Source organism: Lampetra planeri, chromosome 20 (genome assembly GCF_965212315.1).
Source record: "Lampetra planeri chromosome 20, kcLamPlan1.2.h2, whole genome shotgun sequence".
NCBI lineage: Eukaryota > Metazoa > Chordata > Hyperoartia > Petromyzontiformes > Petromyzontidae > Lampetra > Lampetra planeri.
In genome coordinates, this window is record NC_136126.1 from 2,418,776 (window position 1) to 2,440,113 (window position 21,338).

General features: G+C 53.8%; 1 protein-coding gene across 1 annotated transcript in view; it reads left to right on the forward strand.

Moving 5' to 3' along the window:
• Positions 1–21,338, forward strand: part of LOC144724274 (steroidogenic factor 1-like) — a gene marked incomplete at its 5' end in the record, with an annotated part of 67,513 nt that overhangs the window by 16,550 nt on the left and 29,625 nt on the right. Inside the window, 3 exons of the mRNA XM_078603258.1 lie at positions 4,090–4,208; positions 5,508–5,649; positions 9,041–10,221. Of these exons, the coding sequence (XP_078459384.1) occupies positions 4,090–4,208; positions 5,508–5,649; positions 9,041–10,221 (1,442 nt within the window). The remainder of the gene's footprint in view (positions 1–4,089; positions 4,209–5,507; positions 5,650–9,040; positions 10,222–21,338) is intronic.

The window sequence follows — 21,338 nt, forward strand, 5'->3', positions numbered from 1 at the left end:
CAGGGCTGCACATTCATTTATACACCCTTGGATACCAACACATTAATTTAAAAAAACTGTAAAACTATAGAAACTATTTATTTTAGCAGGTAAGGTCCATCTTCTTGGTTCTTTCGGTAAAGTCACGTAGAAGGGAAATAATAAAATAATAAAAATAAAACATAATAAAATACAATTCTTATGTTTTTTTTTCCCTTCTACGTGACTTTACCGAAAGAACCAAGAAGATGAATGCCTGCAGTCACGAAAGCTTTAAATCAGGTAAGGCCCATTGAGCTATGTAGCTAATTTTTCAGAAGTGACCTGGCTCTCACAAATTACAGCCCAACGAAGCGGCTTGTCACGTGGAGATTTATAGCAGCCAAAAACTCTGAACGCACGATTGTAAATGGGGAGGGAAAAACCGGAGAAAAATCCACGCTAGCACGAGGAGAGAGAACATGCAAACTCAACATATACAGCAGGCGTCAGGGTTGGGATCGAACCCACGACCTCCTGTATACCAGGCGAGGTAGTTAATATCTCCTAGCCACCCCGGCGCCCCACGGTGGCTAGGAGATGTTCGTGTGGAGATATGAACCTGCGATGTGAATTATTTACATCGCAGTGGATTGATCACGGCTGATGACGATGATGTGGAGTTACGGAGAATACCCATAACGCTGCCCACTAGAAATAACCACTCGTCCGAGGCTCTATTAACCCTAATAACGTTTTTTTTCACTTAGATTGCGTCAATATAAATGTATCGTTAATCCATCACCACCCGACACAGCCAATTAGTAAGGTTTGTCACGTGACTGCAGGGATGCATCTTCTTGGTTCTTTCGGTAGAGTCACGTAGAAGGGAAATAATAAAATAATAAAAATAAACATAATAAAATAAAATTCTCACGACGTTTCGGCCACAACGTAAGCAGCCGTCCTCAGGTGAAGAACAGGGCTGTCGGAAAGACAGCGTCCGAAATAATAAAAAAATAAAAATAAAACAATAAAATAAAAGTCTCACGACGTTTCGGCCGCTGTCTTTCCGACAGCCCTGTTCTTCACCTGAGAACGGCTGCTTGCATTGTGGCCGAAACGTCGTGAGAATTTTATTTTTATAATTTTATTTTTTCCCTTCTACGTGACTTCACCGAAAGAACCAAGAATATGAATTAGTTACTACTTCAGCACGCACCGGTGTGTTGGAGAGTACACCCACGACATTTACAATCTGAGTACGACGTGTCGCTGGTGATTACATCCGGCTTCATCAGGCGATTTGCCAGAATTGTGCCCAGTGAAGGTTCTTCATCACAAATGCGGCTGCTGCTGCGTCTCCTCCTCCGCGCCGCGCGAGTGTTTGCCGAGCAAACACGCCGGCGGACAGGTTGATAAGCCAACACTTGGCATTTTCCCCCGCAGTGTCAGTTCTTCCACCAGGGAAAGTTGACACGTGTTACTGGCTGCCTCAAACCCACACACCTCCCCACCCCCCGTAACTTCCTCCCAATCAGCCGAATCTCCGACGAAAAGTTCAATACGTGCACAGAGTGACTTGTTTACACGGTGCCCAGGCACCACATTTTAACAGCTAAATTGTGCACACCACTGCCAGCGGAAGCTCCTCCGGATAGAGGGACAGAGTTGTAGAGAAGCCCTCTCGAGGGCACAGTTGGTCAGCACTCCCACGTTGACCAACAGACATCTTAGAGAGGGAGTGGGAGTACTCAAATATCGTACACCCACCCACTCGTGACTTGCCGACTCACCGCCGATGGACACATCTAACCGGCAATCTCTGGATTGTAAGTCCAGGCGTGGTCACGAATACTCCACCGTGGCAGCTTGTGGTACATAGCTAGACAAGGTGGTGGTGGTGGTGGTGTGGTGGTGCATCGCGCTGTGAACCCGGCGGGCGATCTGGGCTCGGTTTATATTGAGTATTTGCCTTCGATAAATGTCCACGCAATGACGAGCCACTTCGGTGAGCTATCATTTTGCGATAGCGAAGGTCGTTTTTGAAAAAGAGCGACGTGGATCAGTGGGGGGGGGGGGCTTACACCTGGTTAAAATAATAAACATCTCTTCGTTTATTGTTTAAGTTCCTGGCCACGGCGCAGATAAGTGGCGAGCGATATTCGAACAGGTTGTTTGGCCTCACCGTAGCCAACCCGCACCGACGTGGTGAAGTATGGTCAAACAGCGCCGTCGGGGAGGTAGTCACATGCGGATACACGGAGCGTTTTTGCCCTCAGCCGCCCCTGATGAGGTTAATGGCAGGTCACCGAGGCACGCGTTGATAATTTAAAAGTGCTGACCACGTGGAGGAGGAGGGGGGTGGGAGGGGGGGGTGTGCAACTCGTCACACGGTTGTTTGCGGTCAGAGTTATTCTTTTACAAAAATTGCCCATGCTATCTCGGAGTCCCAAAAACCCGTGCGGTCAGGCACTTCCCATATTTACCAAGTTTCGGTTGATACGCTGAAACTGGATGGGAGTGTTGCTGGGGAATTGGGGGGGGGGGGGGCTCTGATGGGAGATGGGCGGGGGGGGGGGTTACCCGGGAGAGAGAGAGAGTGGGTTGGGATTTGGGCCGGTGAGTGATGGTAATGTGAGAAATATCACCGCAATTAAACCATCTAGTCCCTCCCGCCACCCCTCCCCGACTGTCTCCCCTTCCTCTGATCTTCTCCCTCCGTGCCAGATCCCACGGGATTAGTCTTCACCACCAACTCGCACCTTCGTAGAGCCTCTTCGTCGAAGCCATGGCCCCTGCAGAAGTGTAGTCGTTCACGACGAAGGAGGCGTTATCGTAGCCACTCCACGCTGCCACTCCTCAACCACCTCGATGCAAAAATTGTCGCTGATGCTCCCCAGAAATATCGGCCACACAAAATAAGTTAAAGTCACGATCATCGTCGTCATCGTGATTATGATCATCGTCATCATCAACCCTCCCGCAGCGCTCTTCTGCGCGTTACTTTGAACCAACGCACCCTGTATGTGGCCATTCCGCAGGGCTCTAGGATGCTAAGCAGGTTTGAGCCTGGTTGGGATTCAGCGCTACTCGCATTGGATACTGCCTGAAAGTTGGCAGGCATTTGTAGCCTTGAGTAGCGAGGCAGTCAGGCGATTGCAGCGCAACAAATGATATTTGAATCTGTCTGGGCAGAGAATTGAGTGTTTATGCTGTTCTATAAGTGTTCTGGGTTTTCCCAGGGTAGTCCGGATTACTTCCCACTCCAAGCCAAACTCTCATTGAATGGAACTGGCCAACACATCCCAGTTTAGCACAGAACCCTGCTGACATAAACAAAAAAAGTCCTGAAACTCCGTAAGACCTTTCTAAGGATCAAATATAGGCACGTGGCATGTGTTGGATATGTAAATAATGACCCTGTGAAATCTGCAAACTGTGCCACGAGTGAGTGAGTCAGGCCCAGAGTTTGTGAGTCTGAGTAAGCGTTGATTGTATCATTATTATTATAACCATGGTTAGGCTATCAGGGTAGCAGCGCTTTGGTGGTTTATCTGTTTCGCTGCACTATGAACCCAGCCACCTGAGTTCAATTCCCAGCCGAGGTTGCCATCAGTGTCGCAAGACATCTGAACCGATCCTAGTCTCGCCCCCTTAAGCAACCCGCACCGACCAGCGTGGTGAAGTATGGTCAAAACAACCCCCGCGACCGACGCAACGTAGCCACACATTCATCCAGCAGTCGATTAACAAAGGAGAATTATTATCACGTGTTTTTTACACGTGCTCAACTTTGAGAATATTTCTCAACACTACATCGGTATGTCGACACGTGCGCGCGTGTGTGTTTATTTTTGTGGTGTAGAGTCGTGCAAGCGCACCTAGCCTGCCACTTGGGAGTCTGTGTGTGTGTGTCTGTGTGTTTATGTACGCGCGTGTGAGTGTGTCAGTCCGAAATGAGTACCTTGGGGGAGACAAAGGCGGCCGGCCACTCCCACCACCCCCCTCGAGCGCAATCGCCCGGGACTCAGCAGGCCCTCGCCAACCGCGGCACTTGCCCCAACAGTCTAATAATGCAGGCTACCTGGGGAATCTTCGCCTCTGTGTTTGCGTGCGCGCCCCACGCAGGCGAGGGGCACAAGGTGCGCGAGTTCCCCTACGAGGAGGAGCTGGACGAGCTGTGCCCGGTGTGCGGGGACAAAGTGTCGGGGTACCACTACGGCCTGCTCACCTGCGAGAGCTGCAAGGTGCGCACACACACCTGGACACCTGTGTGGGCCTCTACAGGGCGGCCCGTCCACCTGTATACGCTGACACAGCACACCTACAGCCTGCACGACACACACCTGGACACCTGTGTGGGCCTCTACAGGGCGGCCCGTCCACCTGTATACGCTGACACAGCACACCTACAGCCTGCACGACACACACATGGACATCTGTGCGGGTCTCTACAGAGCAGCCCGTCCACCTGTATACGCTGACACAGCACACCTACAGCCTGCACGACATACACCTGGACACCTGTGTGGGTCTCCACAGGGCGGCCCCTCCACCTGTATACACTTATATTACACACCTGTACCCTCTAGAACACACCAGTACCCACTGATTTGCGTAGCTTTACAAGCCACCACAACATATTTATGTGTACACGCAACAGTTTCTATGAAACACCTGTGACAGTGTCTTTTGTGTACCTGTGAGAGTCTCAATGATACGTCTGTACCACCCGTGTCAGTCTATGGTCTCTACAAACATGCCTAGGCACCCGTATGCACCGATAAAGCAGACCCATGGCATCTGTGAAACACCTGTGACCATTGGCTAACTCGACACACCTGTGCACCAGTGACAACAACAACAACAACAACACATACACCCGGGTTTCCTTTACAACACACCTGTTCTTCTGTTAAGATAAACAAAAAAAAATGCACACATCCATATTGATATCATTTACTTAAAAAATGTGTAGAGTTTCTCGTAATAAAGAGTGTGATATTTATATATTTTGCACCCCAGCCATTTCTTGGAATAGAGGCCCACTGTCTCAATGTGCTGTGACCTGCAAAGGAAAGTTCACTCGCTGATTGATTTATCGATTGCGGAGATACATTATCTCGCTTACCTACGTGTGTGCGTGTGTGCGTGTGTGTGGGCAGTGGTGGCGTGTGGCTGATGGGTTCGTGCGGGAGTGGTAGTGTAGTGGTTAGCGCGATGCCCTATGAATGTTTGTATGCATGTTGCATTCCTTTCGCACCGAGCGTAGCCAACCGCGCTAAACAGGGGTGCATCGAACCCGAGTTCGATTCGGCCAACACCAATGCCGATTATCTGAACTGGTCCTGGGCCTCCCCGAGGTCGACTCAGCCTGAAATGAGTACCTGTGTGGTGTTGGCCATGCCAGCCATTCAGAGGTGCTCGCTAACAGCACTTGCCCCAAAAGTCTGTCCTTCTTTCGTATGGTCTGTTAAAACTCTGTCAAGGCTACACGGGTGATATTTGTCTTGTCTTGGTACGCACGCGTGTGCCCGCGCCTACAGGGCTTCTTCAAGCGCACGGTGCAGAACAACAAGCGCTACACGTGCATCGAGAGCCAGAGCTGCCCCATCGACAAGACCCAGCGCAAGCGCTGCCCCTACTGCCGCTTCCAGAAGTGTCTCAGCGTGGGCATGAAGCTGGAAGGTGAGCTCTGTCGCTCTCTCTCCGGCTCAACTCGGGTGCTGTTGCTTTACACGCCCTCTATATATATATAAAAACATCGTTCGCAAGTTTATATTTCGCCACCGCCACCCGACACAGCCAATTGGTGAGGTGTGGCGTGTACACAATGCGTAGCCAATGAGTTGCTACTTGGGCACACACACCGCCGGTGTGCTGGAGAGCAAACCCACAGCATTTACAAGTTTATGATTCAGAAATAAATGGATAGCGTGGTTTGCTGGACCACAGCTCCAAAAAGGCGTCAATGAAATGACAAGTGGCCGGAAGCAGACAGCACCGTGAAAGCGCGTGGAATAAAATAATTAAACGCGTTCCTTGACTTGAGCAGGGTTATTCTTGTTATTATTATCGCTATATATATCCTAAATAGAATTAGAATAGAAAGTTTCCTGAAATAGACGATGGCGGTGAGGAGGAGAAATTCCAAAATGGAGCAGTGTGGAATTAAGGGTGCAGGTAACAAGGGGGAGAGAGATAGAGGGGGAGAAATTTCCAGACTGTGGAAGCAGCATGAGGAGATGGAGCGACGGAGGAGCCGTTAGTGCTGGGATCCGTGCCGGACACTTGGGTTCAGCGTCGGCAATAGCGAGTTGCCTGAGAGCCATTCAGCCAGAGTGTGTCATCAGACGTAAGGTAATGCTTTGGTTGGCATTATTACAAACCCTCTTTATACGTGTGTAAATACGGCTCGGTTTAAATACACACACATTTATATAAATACAATCCATGGCACAAAAGCTTTGCCAATTATTCTCCTATACAAATGTGAGTTTTTCAGCGTCACCTCGCCACCTCCCCCCCCCCCCCACATTCCCGCTCGCGGTCAGTTAATATCGGCTCCTAACAAGCAAACAAAAAAACCCTACCGTTTTGTGAAGCTGCGTTAATGCAGAGACACTCCTTTCTGTCCGGCCGTTAATTAATTTAGCGTGAGTGCCCGATTGTGCCGGGACCTCGACACGGCGATGATGAAGCTGTGCCTCCCCCCCCACTGCACAGACCCCCCCTCCGCCCCCCCAACACCTCGCACCGCCGCTTTGTGTGTGCGCCGAGTGTACGCGTTGCACGAAAGCACTCGGCGCCGAGGCCTCTGCGTGCTATTCACCGATTGCCGAGACCACGTGTAGCACAGAGACAAAGATCCCCCGTGTAGCGTGAACAGACTGTTGTGGCAAGTGCTATTAGCAATTAGCGCCTATGAAGGCCCGCACGGCACACGAGGGGGTTGAGTGGCCAACACCACGCCCGGCCGCCTTTGTCTCCCCATTGGTGATGTTTACACACCGCACCAGGTACTCATTTGAGGCTGAGTGGACATAGGGGAGGCCCATGACCGGGTCAGATAATCGTCACTGGTGTTGATGGCTGTGAGCGGGAATCAAACTCAGGTCGCCGGGTTTGTAGTGCATTGCGATAACTGCTACACTACGGCTCCCAACATGCATGCAGGCACACACAGACACGCACATTCACCCTCGCACACACGTCATTCAGCCTAAACAAACATGCTCTCTCTTGCAGCACGTAGGCATTCGTTTTCATAATTTGTGAAATGTTCCCGATATGCTGAGGTCTGTTTCCAAAGCACATGTATGGAGGACAATAATTTCTATATTAAAAAAAAATTGTTATTGTTATTATTAAGGCAGTGCATCTGCGAGGACAAATAACACATTCTCTGAATTATCTATTTTTTCTGCTGTATTGCAAAGAAAAAGTTGCGGGTGAGTCTCATTGTCTGGTAGGTGTGAGTGTGCGTGAGTGTTAGTGAGCATGTGTGTTAGTGTGTGCACATGTTACTGCATGTGTGTGCATCTGTGTGTGCTGATGTGTGTGTACTTATCATAGAATTAGGAAAATACATAGGCTGACGTTTTGGCAACTTACCCTTTGTCAGAGAAATTGGCAGGATCATTGGCCGACATGCAGTTGGAGATCGTACTGCACACTGTGGGGCCCTTGGATGCAGTTGACAAATTGTCAACATTGACAATTTGTCAAATGCTTTTCTTAAAATAAAACCACACAAACATTTCCATTTGTCGACACTGAATAGCAAACAATCCATTCACATTTAGTTTACATTTTACACGTAGGCTTTCACGACCAATATTATGTATCATTCATAATGTTTTTTTTTATTTGGGGTAGGTCTTGCAAAACTTTGTCCTAAACCCTCCGCCACCCGACCGAGCCAAACAAATGAAGTTGTCACATGATGGGCAAAAATATGCCAATACATTTGGAGGAATATTAAAAAGTGCAAGGCTTTTTGTCAATTCCATGCGTAGACATTTCACCGGCGATTACACCGAGTAACAGCAGCATGATCATCATAATCAGCTGTTGCCTGCAGCTGAGCTCTCGCCAGATTAGCTCCGTCGGGCGGCGGTGGCTATCGCTTAAAAAATCGCCGTCCGCACCTCCGCCACGATCAAACCCAAAACAAAACCAATCGCGAGCCTAACCTCCCGCGCTGCGAAGCCGCCACCGAGCGTGGTGAGCCACAGCAAGGGAGGCGAATGCCGCCGGTTGGGGAAGTTTTAAGTGCACGAGGTCCCTGGCTGGGGGTAGCGCTCGGTCGTTTTTTGCCCGGAGAGTCTCCGCGACGGCTGCCGACTGGCACCTGCGAACAGCAGCAGAGACGGACGCTTCGGGCCAAAGACATTCTTGCCATCCCCCGCCCCCTCCCTCCCCCCCCCTGGGGGGCCATAGGATGAGCACATTCGAAATCGCGCAAACGAAGAGGCCCAATTCCCACGAACCACGCGGCGCAGCGCGGGAGCCAACGTTTCGTGGTACTAGCGGGGGCCAAGATGAACGATTTAGGATTGAGTGTGGTGGGCGGAGGAGGGAGGAGATGGGGGATTGCAGTTGAATGGAGTTGTGCGTGAAGCAGCGTTTCATATCTGCCTCCGCTGTGTGTTTGCATCTGCGTTCGTCATTATCGCGGCGCAACACAACTTTGTCGAGTTTTCATTTCGCATTGAAACCCGCGAGAACAACATTCTTCTTTTTTCTCGGTTGCAACGCGCACACACGCAGCCACCCTCTGGGAGTCCGTGCAGATGGAGTGTGCGTGTGCTTTGTAACGGCGTAGATATGCAGCCCCAGAGCAGCCATAAAAATGCGTTGCAGCTCGAGGCCCCCCCCCCCCGCCAATCGTGTATGGCACATGACAGCGTTTGCGTTACATCGCACGCATCGCGTTCAAAATCGGTTTAAATCTAATGGATTCCCTGCCACGCGCCACGCAGCTGAAACCGATCGATCATCGCCCCCCCCCCCCCGGCCTCTCCCCATCACAATGGCGTTGCCGCTCACGGTTGATCCTTTTCGTTGTTCCCGCCAGCCGTGCGAGCCGACCGCATGCGCGGCGGAAGGAACAAGTTCGGCCCCATGTACAAGCGCGACCGGGCCCTCAAGCAGCAGAAGAAGGCGATCATCCGTGCCACGAGCGGCCCTGGCATTCTCAAGATGGAGACTTCGCCGGAGCAGGCCAACCACCACCTACCGCCGCTGCACCACCACCAGAACCACAACCACCACCAGCACCACCAGCACCACCAGCACCACCACCACCAGCAGCAACAGCAGCAGCAGCACCACAACCACCACCAGCACCACCACCAGCACCACCACCACCAGCACGATGACTTTGAGCAGTCGGCGAGCGTGACGCCGCTGTCGTACGGCCACGGCTCGGCGCGGTGCGGCTACGCTTTCCCGGCGGTGGCGGCGGCGCCCCCGTCGGCCGGCCCGCAGTCGGAGTTCGAGCACCGGGGTCAGTTCACGGAGTCGCCGGGCGGCGTGCCGCTGCCGTGCTCCTATCCCGCGGCGTACGTCAGCCGCGGCATCAAGTCGGAGCACGGCGACCCATACGCCGACGGCTCGCCGGACGCGTACCTGTCGTCGGGCGTGCCCGGCTACTCGCCGATAGAGCGCCACGCCGACCCGTACGGCGTCCACGACCACGCCGCCGACTCGCCCGTCTACCCGGTCCTGCGCGTCTCGCCGGGCTGCGCCGGGCTGGCCGCGTCGCCCGCCTACCCGGGCGCCACGGTGTCGCCGTCCTACCCCGGCGTCGGCGCTTCCCCCGGCTACCCGAGCGCGGCGGGGAGCGGCGCTTCGCCGCTACTGGCGCCGCCGCCGCCGGCGCCGCGGGCGCCGCCGCCGGACGCCGCGGTGCCGCAGCTGCTCGCCGAGCTGATGCGGTGCGAGCCGGACGAGGAGACGACGCGGGCGCGCGTCACGGCGCAGCTGCAGCAGGACGAGTGGGGGGTCGGCGGCGGGGTCGGCGGAGGAGTCGCGGGTTTGGGGCCTGGCGCCGGCTGTCTCAACGCCTTCGCCGGGGCGGGCGCCGTCGGCCGGGCGCGGCACGCGGGCGCGGCGTTGGCGTCGCACCACCACCACCACCACCTGCCCCGCGCCGACCACCCCTCGGCGTTCGCCCTCATGTGCAAGATGGCCGACCAGACGCTGTTCACGCTGGTCGAGTGGGCGAGGAGCAGCGTCTTCTTCCGCGAGTTGAAGGTGCGTGGGTTCACAACGCTGCGGTCGGGCTCCACGAGGAACCGAATTCGCGGCACGGAAGCCGTCGATGCAAAACACGCTGGCAAATTGTGCCTTGTTCTGCTCCGGTTCGTGTGTCCCCGTTTTGGTGTGTGAACCTTCGATCGATCTGTCCGGTTTTCAGTCCCCGATAGCATTGCAGCTGCACAAGTTAAACTCACGGTGGATCATCACGGACGGATGCGATGCGTGGACGCTCGCAACCTCAGTTGGCGTGCGTTAGAAAATCCGCCTGTGTGCCCCCGTTCGTTTATCGTGTACTTCGTGCGGGGTTGCGTAGGCCTTGTTTGAAACATTCACAGTCGCTCGGACGCTTAAAAATACAAAGGTTACTTAGAGAGAGGATGTTTTGCACGGCCACGTGTCTCTAAAGAGTGGTTGCAGAGTTGTTCCACGGTAAAAGTTCATAACGGGGGCGGGGGGGGGGGGGTACTGGGGGCGGGGGGGCTTGACACTCTTTCTCGAGCTCGAGCAGCGGAGGTTGTTCGCTGCCATGAACATTGCTGCCGAAAAACCCACTGCCCATATGTTTTTACATCCAACATTTACTTTTTTACCAGGTAAGGCCCACTGAGCAATAGAGATCTTTGTCAGAAGCGACCTGGCCATCACTGATGATAGTTTCAACGATGCGGCCTATCATCGCGTGGACATCTACAGCAGCCAATCACCTCTGAACGCGGGACGCCGATTCTAAACGTGGAGGTAGCAAACCGGAGGAGCCGGAGAAAAATCCACGCGAGCATTGAAACAGGCCTCAAGAGATCTGGGCCTCGTTTTGCCGCTACGGCGTTGGCCCTGTGCGCAGGTGTCGCCACCTCTGTCCTTTTTTTTTTGCCACCTTTGTGTTTAACGCGCCGACGAGATAAATACGTGTGTGTGTTGCGTGTTGCATGCACGCTTTGTGGAAACCGTCGACCCACAAGTTCAATTCCCGCCCGTGGGTCGCGTCGGTGCCGAGTGCGATCCGGACCGGTCCTGGGTCATTTCCCGCGTGGTGAAGTATGGTCAAACGACGTCGCGTAGTTGCCGTGGGTCCTGGTGCAAGCGATGAAACAGAGCCCCCTGTCAAATGTAGCCCGGTGGCCCGCCCCCCCCCACCACTGCCTCCCGGTGCAGTTACACCGCCTGCGCACTCGCTAGCTAGGCCACCGAGGACGCGGCATAATGAAGACATTCATCCAGCAGTGAATTTACAAAGAACAAAATATTACTTATCATATGTGCGTGTGATATATATATAAAATAGTGTGCGTGGATTGTATCTGTACGCACACACGTGCGTGCGTTTGTGTGTATATAAAACATTGGACGGAATCATCGCGGATTCTCCCCACGGAGGAGACTTCTCGAGAAGAAAAAAAGATTCCCAGCGCTCCACGAAACTTTAAAAGATAAAACTTTATCACGTGCATTAATGGGATAAGCAGATATCGCGAGCGTTTTCTTTTTTTTTCGACGAAGCGGAGGCGAGTTACCATCTGCGTGCTCCCCCCACCCCACCCCGCCGCCCTCCGCGCGAGCCGCGCCTTCCCGCGCGCAGTGTGAATTGTTAACGAAATCTGCCTCTGGAGGCGCGGCGTTAAGAGGCGCTGGGAAACTCAGCTGCGATCGGCCACCGGTGCTCGGAGAGCCATGGGGCTCCGCGGCATGGGAAGCAACGGGGCGGGGTGGGGGGTTGGGGGGGGGGTCACCGCCGGCGCTGATGCGCAATGTGCTCCGGCAGACCCCAACGCACGTTTGAGATTTCTACAAAAAAAAACTGAATCCACGGAAAAAGAGTTGCGACGTCACTCCAGGGCGGGCGGGGTGGTGGTGGAGGGGGTGGGGTGACGAGCGAACGATCGGATAGCGCTCGTGTCTCTTTACGGCAGCCAGACGCTAACAGGGCCCCCCCCCTCACCCCCACCCGACCTTAGACACTCGGCTCTCCAGACTCCAAAGTTCGCACCTGGGCGGACATTCGCTGCGTGAACGGAACGGGCACGAGCGAGCGAGCGCAAGGGGCGAGGGATGAGAGTCGCTCGCCCCTGGGGCGTCTCGCTTCTCTGCACCTGTCGGTCAACGCCGCCGCCGATTCGAGCTCCGTTTCTCAGTCGCAGCTCGGAAGGGCGCGGGTTGCTTAATCGCTGTGTAGGTTTTCTCGGAGCTCGACGTCCGACGTTTCGCAAACCACGTGCTGGGAAACTAACTTCTTCGGGAACGTCGTTTGGATAAAAAAAAAACCCTCCGCGGCACTCAACTCGAAAGAACACAACGGAGAGCGCTACGGTTGTTCACATTTTTAACGCGCAACTCCTCTGGCAGCTGTGTGGAGCCAGTTGTTACACAGGTAGATCGATCAGCAGTGGCGGTGGTTCATCGCTGGTTGTTTTGTAGATAACGGGGGGGTGGGGGTGGGGCGGGAGGGGTGGAATCGACTTCACAGTGAATTAGCACACAGAGAAGGCACGTCAGCGTTTCAGCGTTTGGCTGCTGCCTCCCTCTGTTGCGTCACGCTGAAGACGTGTGAGCGTGCCGCACGCGGCCGCGTTTGTGTGCGTACAGCACTTGTGTGTGTGTACGAGATTTGGGGTTTGCATTGCGCAATGACTCTGATTGTGACCGGTAGCAATCCGGATAACCGCCAGCTTCCTCTCCCCGCGGGGTGGGGGGGGGGTGGATGTGGGGGGCGGTGTTTTTTTCTTCTGTCTGGTTTGGAATAAATTCTGCGAAATAAAGGATGGTAACCGTTATTAATTCCAATTCCATGAGCACGCTGCGCCACTTGTGTCTCCTGTTGATCATCGTGGCGATTCGGCTTCGTGGTTCGTCTCGACATCCACCATGACACCGTGACATCACCTCGCTGCTCGCGTGTGTGTATCTGTGTGTGTGTGGGAAGCGGTAGTGTAGGTGGAGCGGTGGTGTAGGGGGAGCGGTAGTGTAGGTGGAGCGGTGGTGCAGCGGTTAGCGCTACGCTGCGCTACGAACCCGGCAACCCGAGTTCGATTCCCGCTCACAGACAATTCCAGTGACGATTATCTGAACCTGTCCTGGGCCTCCTCTCCTAGGTCGACTCAGCCTCAAGTGATTACCCGGTGCAGTGTGTAAAACACATTGCCACTTGGGAGACAAAGGCGGTCGGGCGTGGTGCTGGCCACCTGCCCCCTCGTGTGCCGTATCGGCCTTCGTAGGTGCGACTCGCTAACAGCACTTGCCCCAACAGTCTGTTAAGCCTACACGGGGGAACTTTGTCTTTGCACCGCGGCGTTAACGATAAACATCCGATGTCGCCCAGAGCTGTGGCGAGTGCATCAACTCTCGTGGGGGTATATTCTGCGGCTCCCCGACCTCCAATTCCCCAAACTCCCTCGCCCTCCCCACTCTCTTCTCCCTCGTGGGGGAGGCGGGGGGGTGGTGAGTGGGGGGGGGGAGTATTTTCTCTCTGGAGTTCAGACCTGGACAGCTCCTGGCTGATATTAAGTCCCTGGCCATTGCGCAACGATGGACCGACCCACTGGTACCGAGGGGTAGGCGACCAAAGTGAACAACAGGAGCAATTTCTTGCGAATTCGGTACAAAATTAACCCGTAAAAACAAAGTTTTTCACTCTAAATCCTTTATATGCGTGGCGGCTAGAGTCCTCTCGTCCTCTGGCTTGAGATGGCTGCCACCTATGGGTCAGATGATTGTCTGCCACCATTAAGCAATTGGTCATTAAATATTTAAAGATGTTTCCCTAAGAAGTGTAAAATTTAGGAAACATTTTTTCACGAAAATTAATTGTCACGCACAACGAGTCTGTGTGGAAAATGTCAGCTCGATTGTATCACGGGAAGTGAGTTAAAAAACGACCGAAAGATTTGCACGGTCGTAAGCAAGCAAGCAAGCACGCAAGCACGCAAGCAAACAAGCGAACTTAATATAAAGGATTTAATAAAGGATTTAAAAAACTAAAAAACCTTCAATATTGCAAGAGCCACAATGCACGCGGGTGAATGCGAGACTGGCGGTCCTTGATAGATAACCGTCGCGAAGCGGCGGTCCTTAAGGAGCCGGGGCGCGGCTCCGGAGCCGCGGCTTTGCCGACCCCAGAGCACTAGTAGCACTGGGGCGTCGGGGCAAGAATGTGCGTTTGAGATAACCGGCGCGAGATTAGGTGCGGGCCAATCCAGTTTTTTTTTATTTCACGCACGCACGCACGCACTTGCGTTTGCACACGCGCATGCTCAGCGATGTTTGTTTGTTAGATTTTTGCTTCACAAGCGGCGGGCATTGTGCGAGCGTTTCGCCTGCAGCTTTTGACGCATTTTGCGGGAACTTCACGGCACCGCCCGTTGTGCGCGATCGTCCACAACGTAGGCGAGCGAACGAGCGAGTGACCGAGCGAGGGTGGCGGTTCGAGATTGAAGGGGCGGAGGCCTGCGAGGTTTCATTCGTCGCCTCTGGCACGGTGAGCCCGTCGGGAAATCTCACCGCGCGGGAATCGTTCTCGCGCCTCCTTGTGCGGGCTGTCGCTACGATGCGGACGATGACTACGACAACGACGATGACGACGACGATGCGTGCCGGTTGCAATTGAAGAGGGTTGTGCCGCTTGCTTCCGGCGGGGCTTGGAGAGCCACTCGGAGCTCGCACTCGAGGAGAGTCGGAACGATTCTGTGCGGCGAGAGGAGGAAAGCGACCGCAGCGGAAAAAAAGCGAGAAAATTTCACACGCTGCGTGGTCCCTCTTCATGACTGTTTACTCGAAGCGTGGGGAAGTTCACCCCCCCCCCCCACGTGCCCCCTGTCCGATGATTTGATTCACTCGAGCACGATTCAGGATTGCGATGGCATTCAAGAAGAATCGTTCCTTTTTCACATCTATTTCATCTGTGCTGTCTAATTTTATTTTACCACTGAGCTAAATGGCTCTTTTGCAGGAGCGGCCTGGCTGTTACAAATGATAGCTCAACAGAAGTGGCTTATCACGTGGAAATTCATAGCGTCCAAATACTCTAAACGCGTGATGTTGATTCTAAATGTGGAAGGGAAAAAAACTGGAGGACCCGGAGAAAAATCCACGCCACCACGGAGAGAGACACGCAAACTCCAAATATACAGGCGTCAGTAGGTCGGGATTGGACCCACGCTTTCCTGCATACCAGGTTAACATCTCGCCACCGCGGCACCCCTCATTGTGGTGAACGAAACTGGTCGCTGGCTGCAGGAGGTCACATGAACCAACAGCATACAACTTAAATATATATAAACAATTACAAATTTAGATTTAAAGCTTTCGTGACTGCAGGGATTCATATTCTTGGTTCTTTCGGTAAAGTCACGTAGAAGGGAAATAATAAAATAATAAAAATATAAAACAATACAATTCTCACGACGTTTCGACCGCAACACAAGCAATGATCGAAACGTCGTGAGAATTGTATTGTTTTATATTTTTATGATTTTATTATTTCGCTTCTACGTGACTTACCGAAAGAACCAAGAATATAATGATAGATTTCTCACGTATTTAACCGCATTGTGATCCTGAGCTTCAGAAGAAATGTCGAATTCACGCACTGTGACACCTCTTATTAATGGCATTTACCGCAGACATCCACAGACAGCGCCTCCGGGAAATGGATATCTTGAGGATAGGCAGCTCCCCTGCCATTGGAAGGTGGAATTTATGGCACTGGCTTTGGGTCACCTCAGCCAGAGCAAGAGACTTGAGCTCATTCAAGCGGGGTCACATTCGTCACATTTTAATTCCCGTGATTTGGCCTTTCGTTGAAATCTATCGATGAGGTCTCCGGCGCATGGGTTCCAATTGATAAGTAGGAGCGATGGCTCGGATTGTTTGAATCAAAACGTGTTTCGCCCAAATGGAATTTGTTTCACCTTCGAGGGCTGCGACTGGCGTCCGTGTGCTGTGCTCCACGCGCTGGTGTCACGGGAACATCCGGGTTTGCGACAAAGCCAAAAACAGTCGAAAGTTATTTCCTGCACAGATGGCTGTTCAAGCTGCACTCATCTCCTGTTTACAACCCCTGAACCAGTGGCGGAAACTCCACGTTCCTCTGCTGGGGGCGAGTTTTATCAATAACCCACAGCCATTCAGACTCTGTCTTTCCGACAGACCTGGTCTTCACCTGAGGACGGCTGCTTGCGTTGTGGCTGAAACGTCGTGAGAATTATTTTATTATGTTTTATTTTGATTATTTTATTATTTCCCTTCTACGTGACTTTACCGAAAGAACCAAGAAGAAGGATCCGAAGTCTCAACCTTCCCGAGCGCGAGCCGCTCGCTCTGTCGCTCATCGTGGCTCGCGACCTCCCCAACGTGCGTTAGAATTATCTCCGGCACGGCGTCAACGAGGGTGGACAAAATGTGGATTGCGGTACGAGTTGGTAAACTTTCCACGTCCAAGGGTGGGAACAACGATGGGAAAGAAAAAAAACAACCACTTCACGATTGGACTCGCGATCGCCCGCACCTCACAGCGCCCGAGCTGTACACGTCAGAAATTGCGCGTCCGCCTTCGCGCGTAAACACGCGCGCACAGCGCCCCGTCGATGCGACTCCACGGCCAAACCCGGTGTCATCCTTCCTGCCAAAAAAACTCCTCTTAAGGCAGCTCACGGATTTCCTTCCAGCGACTGCAGCGCCCGGTGCTCGTCGACTCACATGATTTGACCGGCAGTTTCCCCCCCCCTCCCCCCTCCTCGTGCCCGTTGATGTTTTGGGCACCGCGTTTCTGGAGGAGGGCGCTTCCACGCGGGGAAATGTGCGCGCGGGTGCACCGACGTTGATCGCTCGCAGGAGAAACTCCCACAGGCGCTCTCACAACCGGCCAGCCGCACGGCCACCCATGTACACAGCCATCTACCCAGCCACCCAGCCACCACGCTGTTACCTACTCATTCACTCAGCCACCCTACCACCCAGGTACACAGCCATCTATCCAGCCACCCAGCCACCCTACCACCCATGTACACAGCCATCTACCCAGCCACCCAGCCACCACGCTGTTACCTACTCATTCACTCAGTCACCCTACCACCCAGGTACACAGCCATCTATCCAGCCACCCAGCCACCCTACCACCCATGTACACAACCATCTACCCAGCCACCCAGCCACCGCACTGTTACCTACTCATTCACTCAGCCACCCTACCACCCAGGTACACAGCCATCTACCCAGCCACACCACCACCCTACCACTCATGTACACAGCCATCTACTCAGCCACCCAGCCACCCTACCACCCAGGTGCACAGCCATCTATCCAGCCACCCAGCCACCACGCTGTTACCTACTCATTCACCCAGCCACCCTACCACCCAGGTACACAGCCATCTACCCAGCCACACCGCCACTCTGCCACTGGGTGCCAGGTTAAAGTTGTTTGCCTCAGGGACACCGAAGCAGAAAGGATCCTTCCCAAACAAGTTTGCACTGCTCTGTTTGGTTTCGTGAGACGCGTGTATATAGGCAGACTCCATTCGGTGTCTCCACGTAAAATAAGATAGTTTTTAGTCCATCAGACAATAGCCTGATGGACTCAAGCAGTGGCATTACTGTGTTATAGTGCATTGTTCATATTGGCTACGATGAAGGGGCATTGCCCAAATCGATTGCCTCGTGTATCTATTTTCCTCTGCCCAGCAGTGTTAGTGATGAATGAGAGTTTTTTACTACTTTTCTTTCAACTAAATGTCCCGTTTGCACACCACTGCTCTACCCCACTCCCCACTCCCCCCGCTTCTCTGTTCTTTACATTTCTGTTTTATCTCTCTCTCTGCTCTCTCTCTCTCCCTCAGCTCTCTCCGCACTCTCTCTCCGCTCTCCTTCTCCCTCCCTCCCTCTCTCTCGTGTGTTTTTTTGCCGTTCTTGTTGGGCTACTCAGACGGCCGCGTGTTTTGAGACGGATTACCGGGCTGTACCAACAGCTGTCATCCTCGCTCGCAGAAGCGGGGAGGCTCTGAGTGACCTTTGTTTGAAATGGGAATTACGCTCCACTCCAGGGGGATCTCTGCCAACAGGGAAGTGGGGTCCGTCGTCGTCCGTGATGCCACTCACACCGCCTCTGCTGTTTAACCTCGTCGTGTCCTCGTCATTCCGGTCTAGTCGCCCCCCCCCTCTGATGCCTCCCTCACCCTCGCCCCCACCCACCACCCCCCCACTCCCGCCCACCCGCCCACCCACCCACCCAACCACCCACCTACCTACCCCCCACTCACCCGCCCACCCACCCACCCGCCTACCCACCCAACCACCCGCCCACCCTCCCACCCACCCAACCACCCACCCACCTACCCACCGACCCACCCACCCACCTACCCACCCATCCACCCACCCACCTACCCACCCACCTACCCACCCAACCAACCACCCGCCCACCCTCCCACCCACCCAACCACCCGCCCACCCACCCAACCACCCGCCCACCCTCCCACCCACCCAACCACCCGCCCACCCGTCCACCCACCCATACGAACGAACGTCGAGTCGTGGACGATCGTTGTCCGTGAGTGCCGTCGCGTCGCGTGTCGCGTGTCACGTTGGTGGGCACGCACGAGCACAAATGAATGATAATGGTGGTGATGAGAACCAAAACAAATATTTTCTAAGGAAGAAGAAAAGAAACCCGATAGGTGACGTTTCAGGCAATGCGCCCCCTTATTCATAGTGGAGAGATCGCGCCCTTTTTTGTTGTTGTTGCTATGACTCAAGAGCCATTTCCCGAAGCGTCCGCCTGTCACGTCTTGTTTCCTCTGCTAGTTCGGGATGTTGACGGCCCTGCTGGGTGTTTGCTGCTTTGCGTTTTTTTTTTTTTGGGGGGGGGGGGGTCAGGGAATGGTGAGACGACGCTTTTAATCCGACGGCATAAATAACTCGGAAGAAAGTTGTTCGTGTGCTGCATCGCGGCGCTTTCAGATGCGCTTCTGCGGCCGTCCGGAAATGCTCTCCCTTCCATAGATCATCTACATTGTTTGTTATTCGTTTACCGTGCCCCCCCCCCCCCAGCACCTCCGATTAGCACGGTTGGCTACGTGCGACAACCCCTCCTGCCTACGTCTGCCCAGCGGGATGGGGTGTGAACGTGCACGCGGCACATGGGAGTCGGTTGTTCCACGTGGTGGGGTAAAGTGTGGGGTCCTCACACCTCTTCCAAGATGTCCAACCGGCGTGTAAGAGTAGCATACCTGTCAGCTCCTTCTCGGTGCCCTACCTTATTACACAGACTGATTCAGACTCTATTGGTCACCCCGTGCCCTTAACAATCTCAACGTCCATCCTACAAAGCCCGTGTTTGAACGGCTGTACGCCGTATGGGCCTGTAAACTCTATTTCTCTGTACAAGAGTACGGGGTAAACTGTATGGGTCGACATGTATGGAGTAGGCCGAACACATTCTGAAGGGGTCTCCTCTCCAGAACTCAACTCAAGTTGGAGGCCCTTCTGCCAGCGGGCGGCGTTTTAAGCAAAGCAATTGCGTGGCTGCAATTATAAAAAAAAAACATTTCATTCTGCCGGGCTATGCCTGCGGGTTTCCTTCTCGAGTTTGATGGCAGCAGCCACGTGTTCAGGAGCTAAGTTCCAATCTGCTGCTGGCCACGACCCGAGGCCTTCGGGGGGTCGAGAGTTCGTGTCGTTTTGCTGCTCCTCCTCGGTTGAAGGACCCACAGTGGGTTTACAATCCCTGCAGTAATCGTGAGAATTTCCCAGCTCTGATCCTCCACCCTCATCCGCTGTCCCCTTGCATCAGTAAATACCTCGCCGGCCCTTCGGTTTCGCGCATTTGCCTTGGCGTGATCTCTTTGAAACGTGACGGGGAGCGAACGTGTCGTTTGGCAAGTTATTCTTTTGTTTTGATATGATTAATGCTTGTTCAGGGCAAATGTTTACGTCTTTATTGTGTTTTGTAGTTGCACATTTTAACGGTTGAGGAGTTTGCGCGAGCCCGCAAATTGCTTCGAGCCGAAGTCCGTTCATAAAACCGTGCGGTAGTCTCTGATCTCGCGTGCAGCGTGCTCGTGATTGTTCGGTGCGTGCACTCACACGGCTGGTGTGTAGGTGCGCGCGCGCACACGCGTGCGTTGGTGCGTCGGTGTGCATGCACATGCGTGCGTTTGCGTGCGTGTCGCAGTGTGAGCGTGCCTGTGTGGTGCAATGTGTGTGAACATCATCACTGGGGAGACAAAGGCGTGGTGGTTGGCCACCCCCCACCCCCTCGTGTGCCGTGTCGGCCTTCATAGGTGCTCGCTAACAGCGCTTGCTCGATCAGTCTGTTAAAGCTATTTGGGGGATATTTCTCTTTGTTTACGTGGGGCAGTAGTGGAGTGGTAAGAGCTCTGCCCTACGGACCTGGCCACCCGAGTTCGATTCCCGCTCGCAGCCAACATCACTAACACCTGAAGCGTTCCTGTGCCTCTCCGAGTTCGGACCCAGCATTGCACGATTTTCCTGGCGCGGTGTGTGAACATCACAACAGGGGATACAAAGGCGGTCAGGGGTGGTGACGGCCTCCATAGGCGCTCGCTGACAGCACCAGCAGTCTCTGTAGTTGATATGGGGGGGGGACGGGGATCTTAGTTGGCAGAATTCCTGTTTCTCTCGTGCGGTGTGATCATTAACCTCCCTGGCTGTAAACGTCTGCACAGAGCCCCACAATGAAACGATGCGACCCCTTTGCATGTTGTGAGACACTGTGCTGTTGCCCCCTTCTGCTCTCGAGCCTGTGTAAAGTCAGCGACGTTGCGGCAGCGGCGTAAGAATAACCAACGTGGCGGAAGAGCGAACATATTTAGATCCTATTGCGAGCGTTTAACGATGCCGCCTAGGGTGAGGATGTATATCCTTTCACATCTGACATGGTCGCGTTGAGCCCGAGCGCGCTTTGCTAAACGAATCAGCGGTATGGAAGTGTGATTATAGCTCCGAAACGCACAGTTGAAGGAAGGAAGGCGGGCGCGCAGGAAGGAGAGAAGCTACGTTATGTAACTTCAAAAAACGAGAAAATCTGACGGATCAGCATCCTGAGACATGAAAGGCGCAGACGGATCACGGCGCACTCTTCGTTTCACAACTGTGCCCATCGGTCGG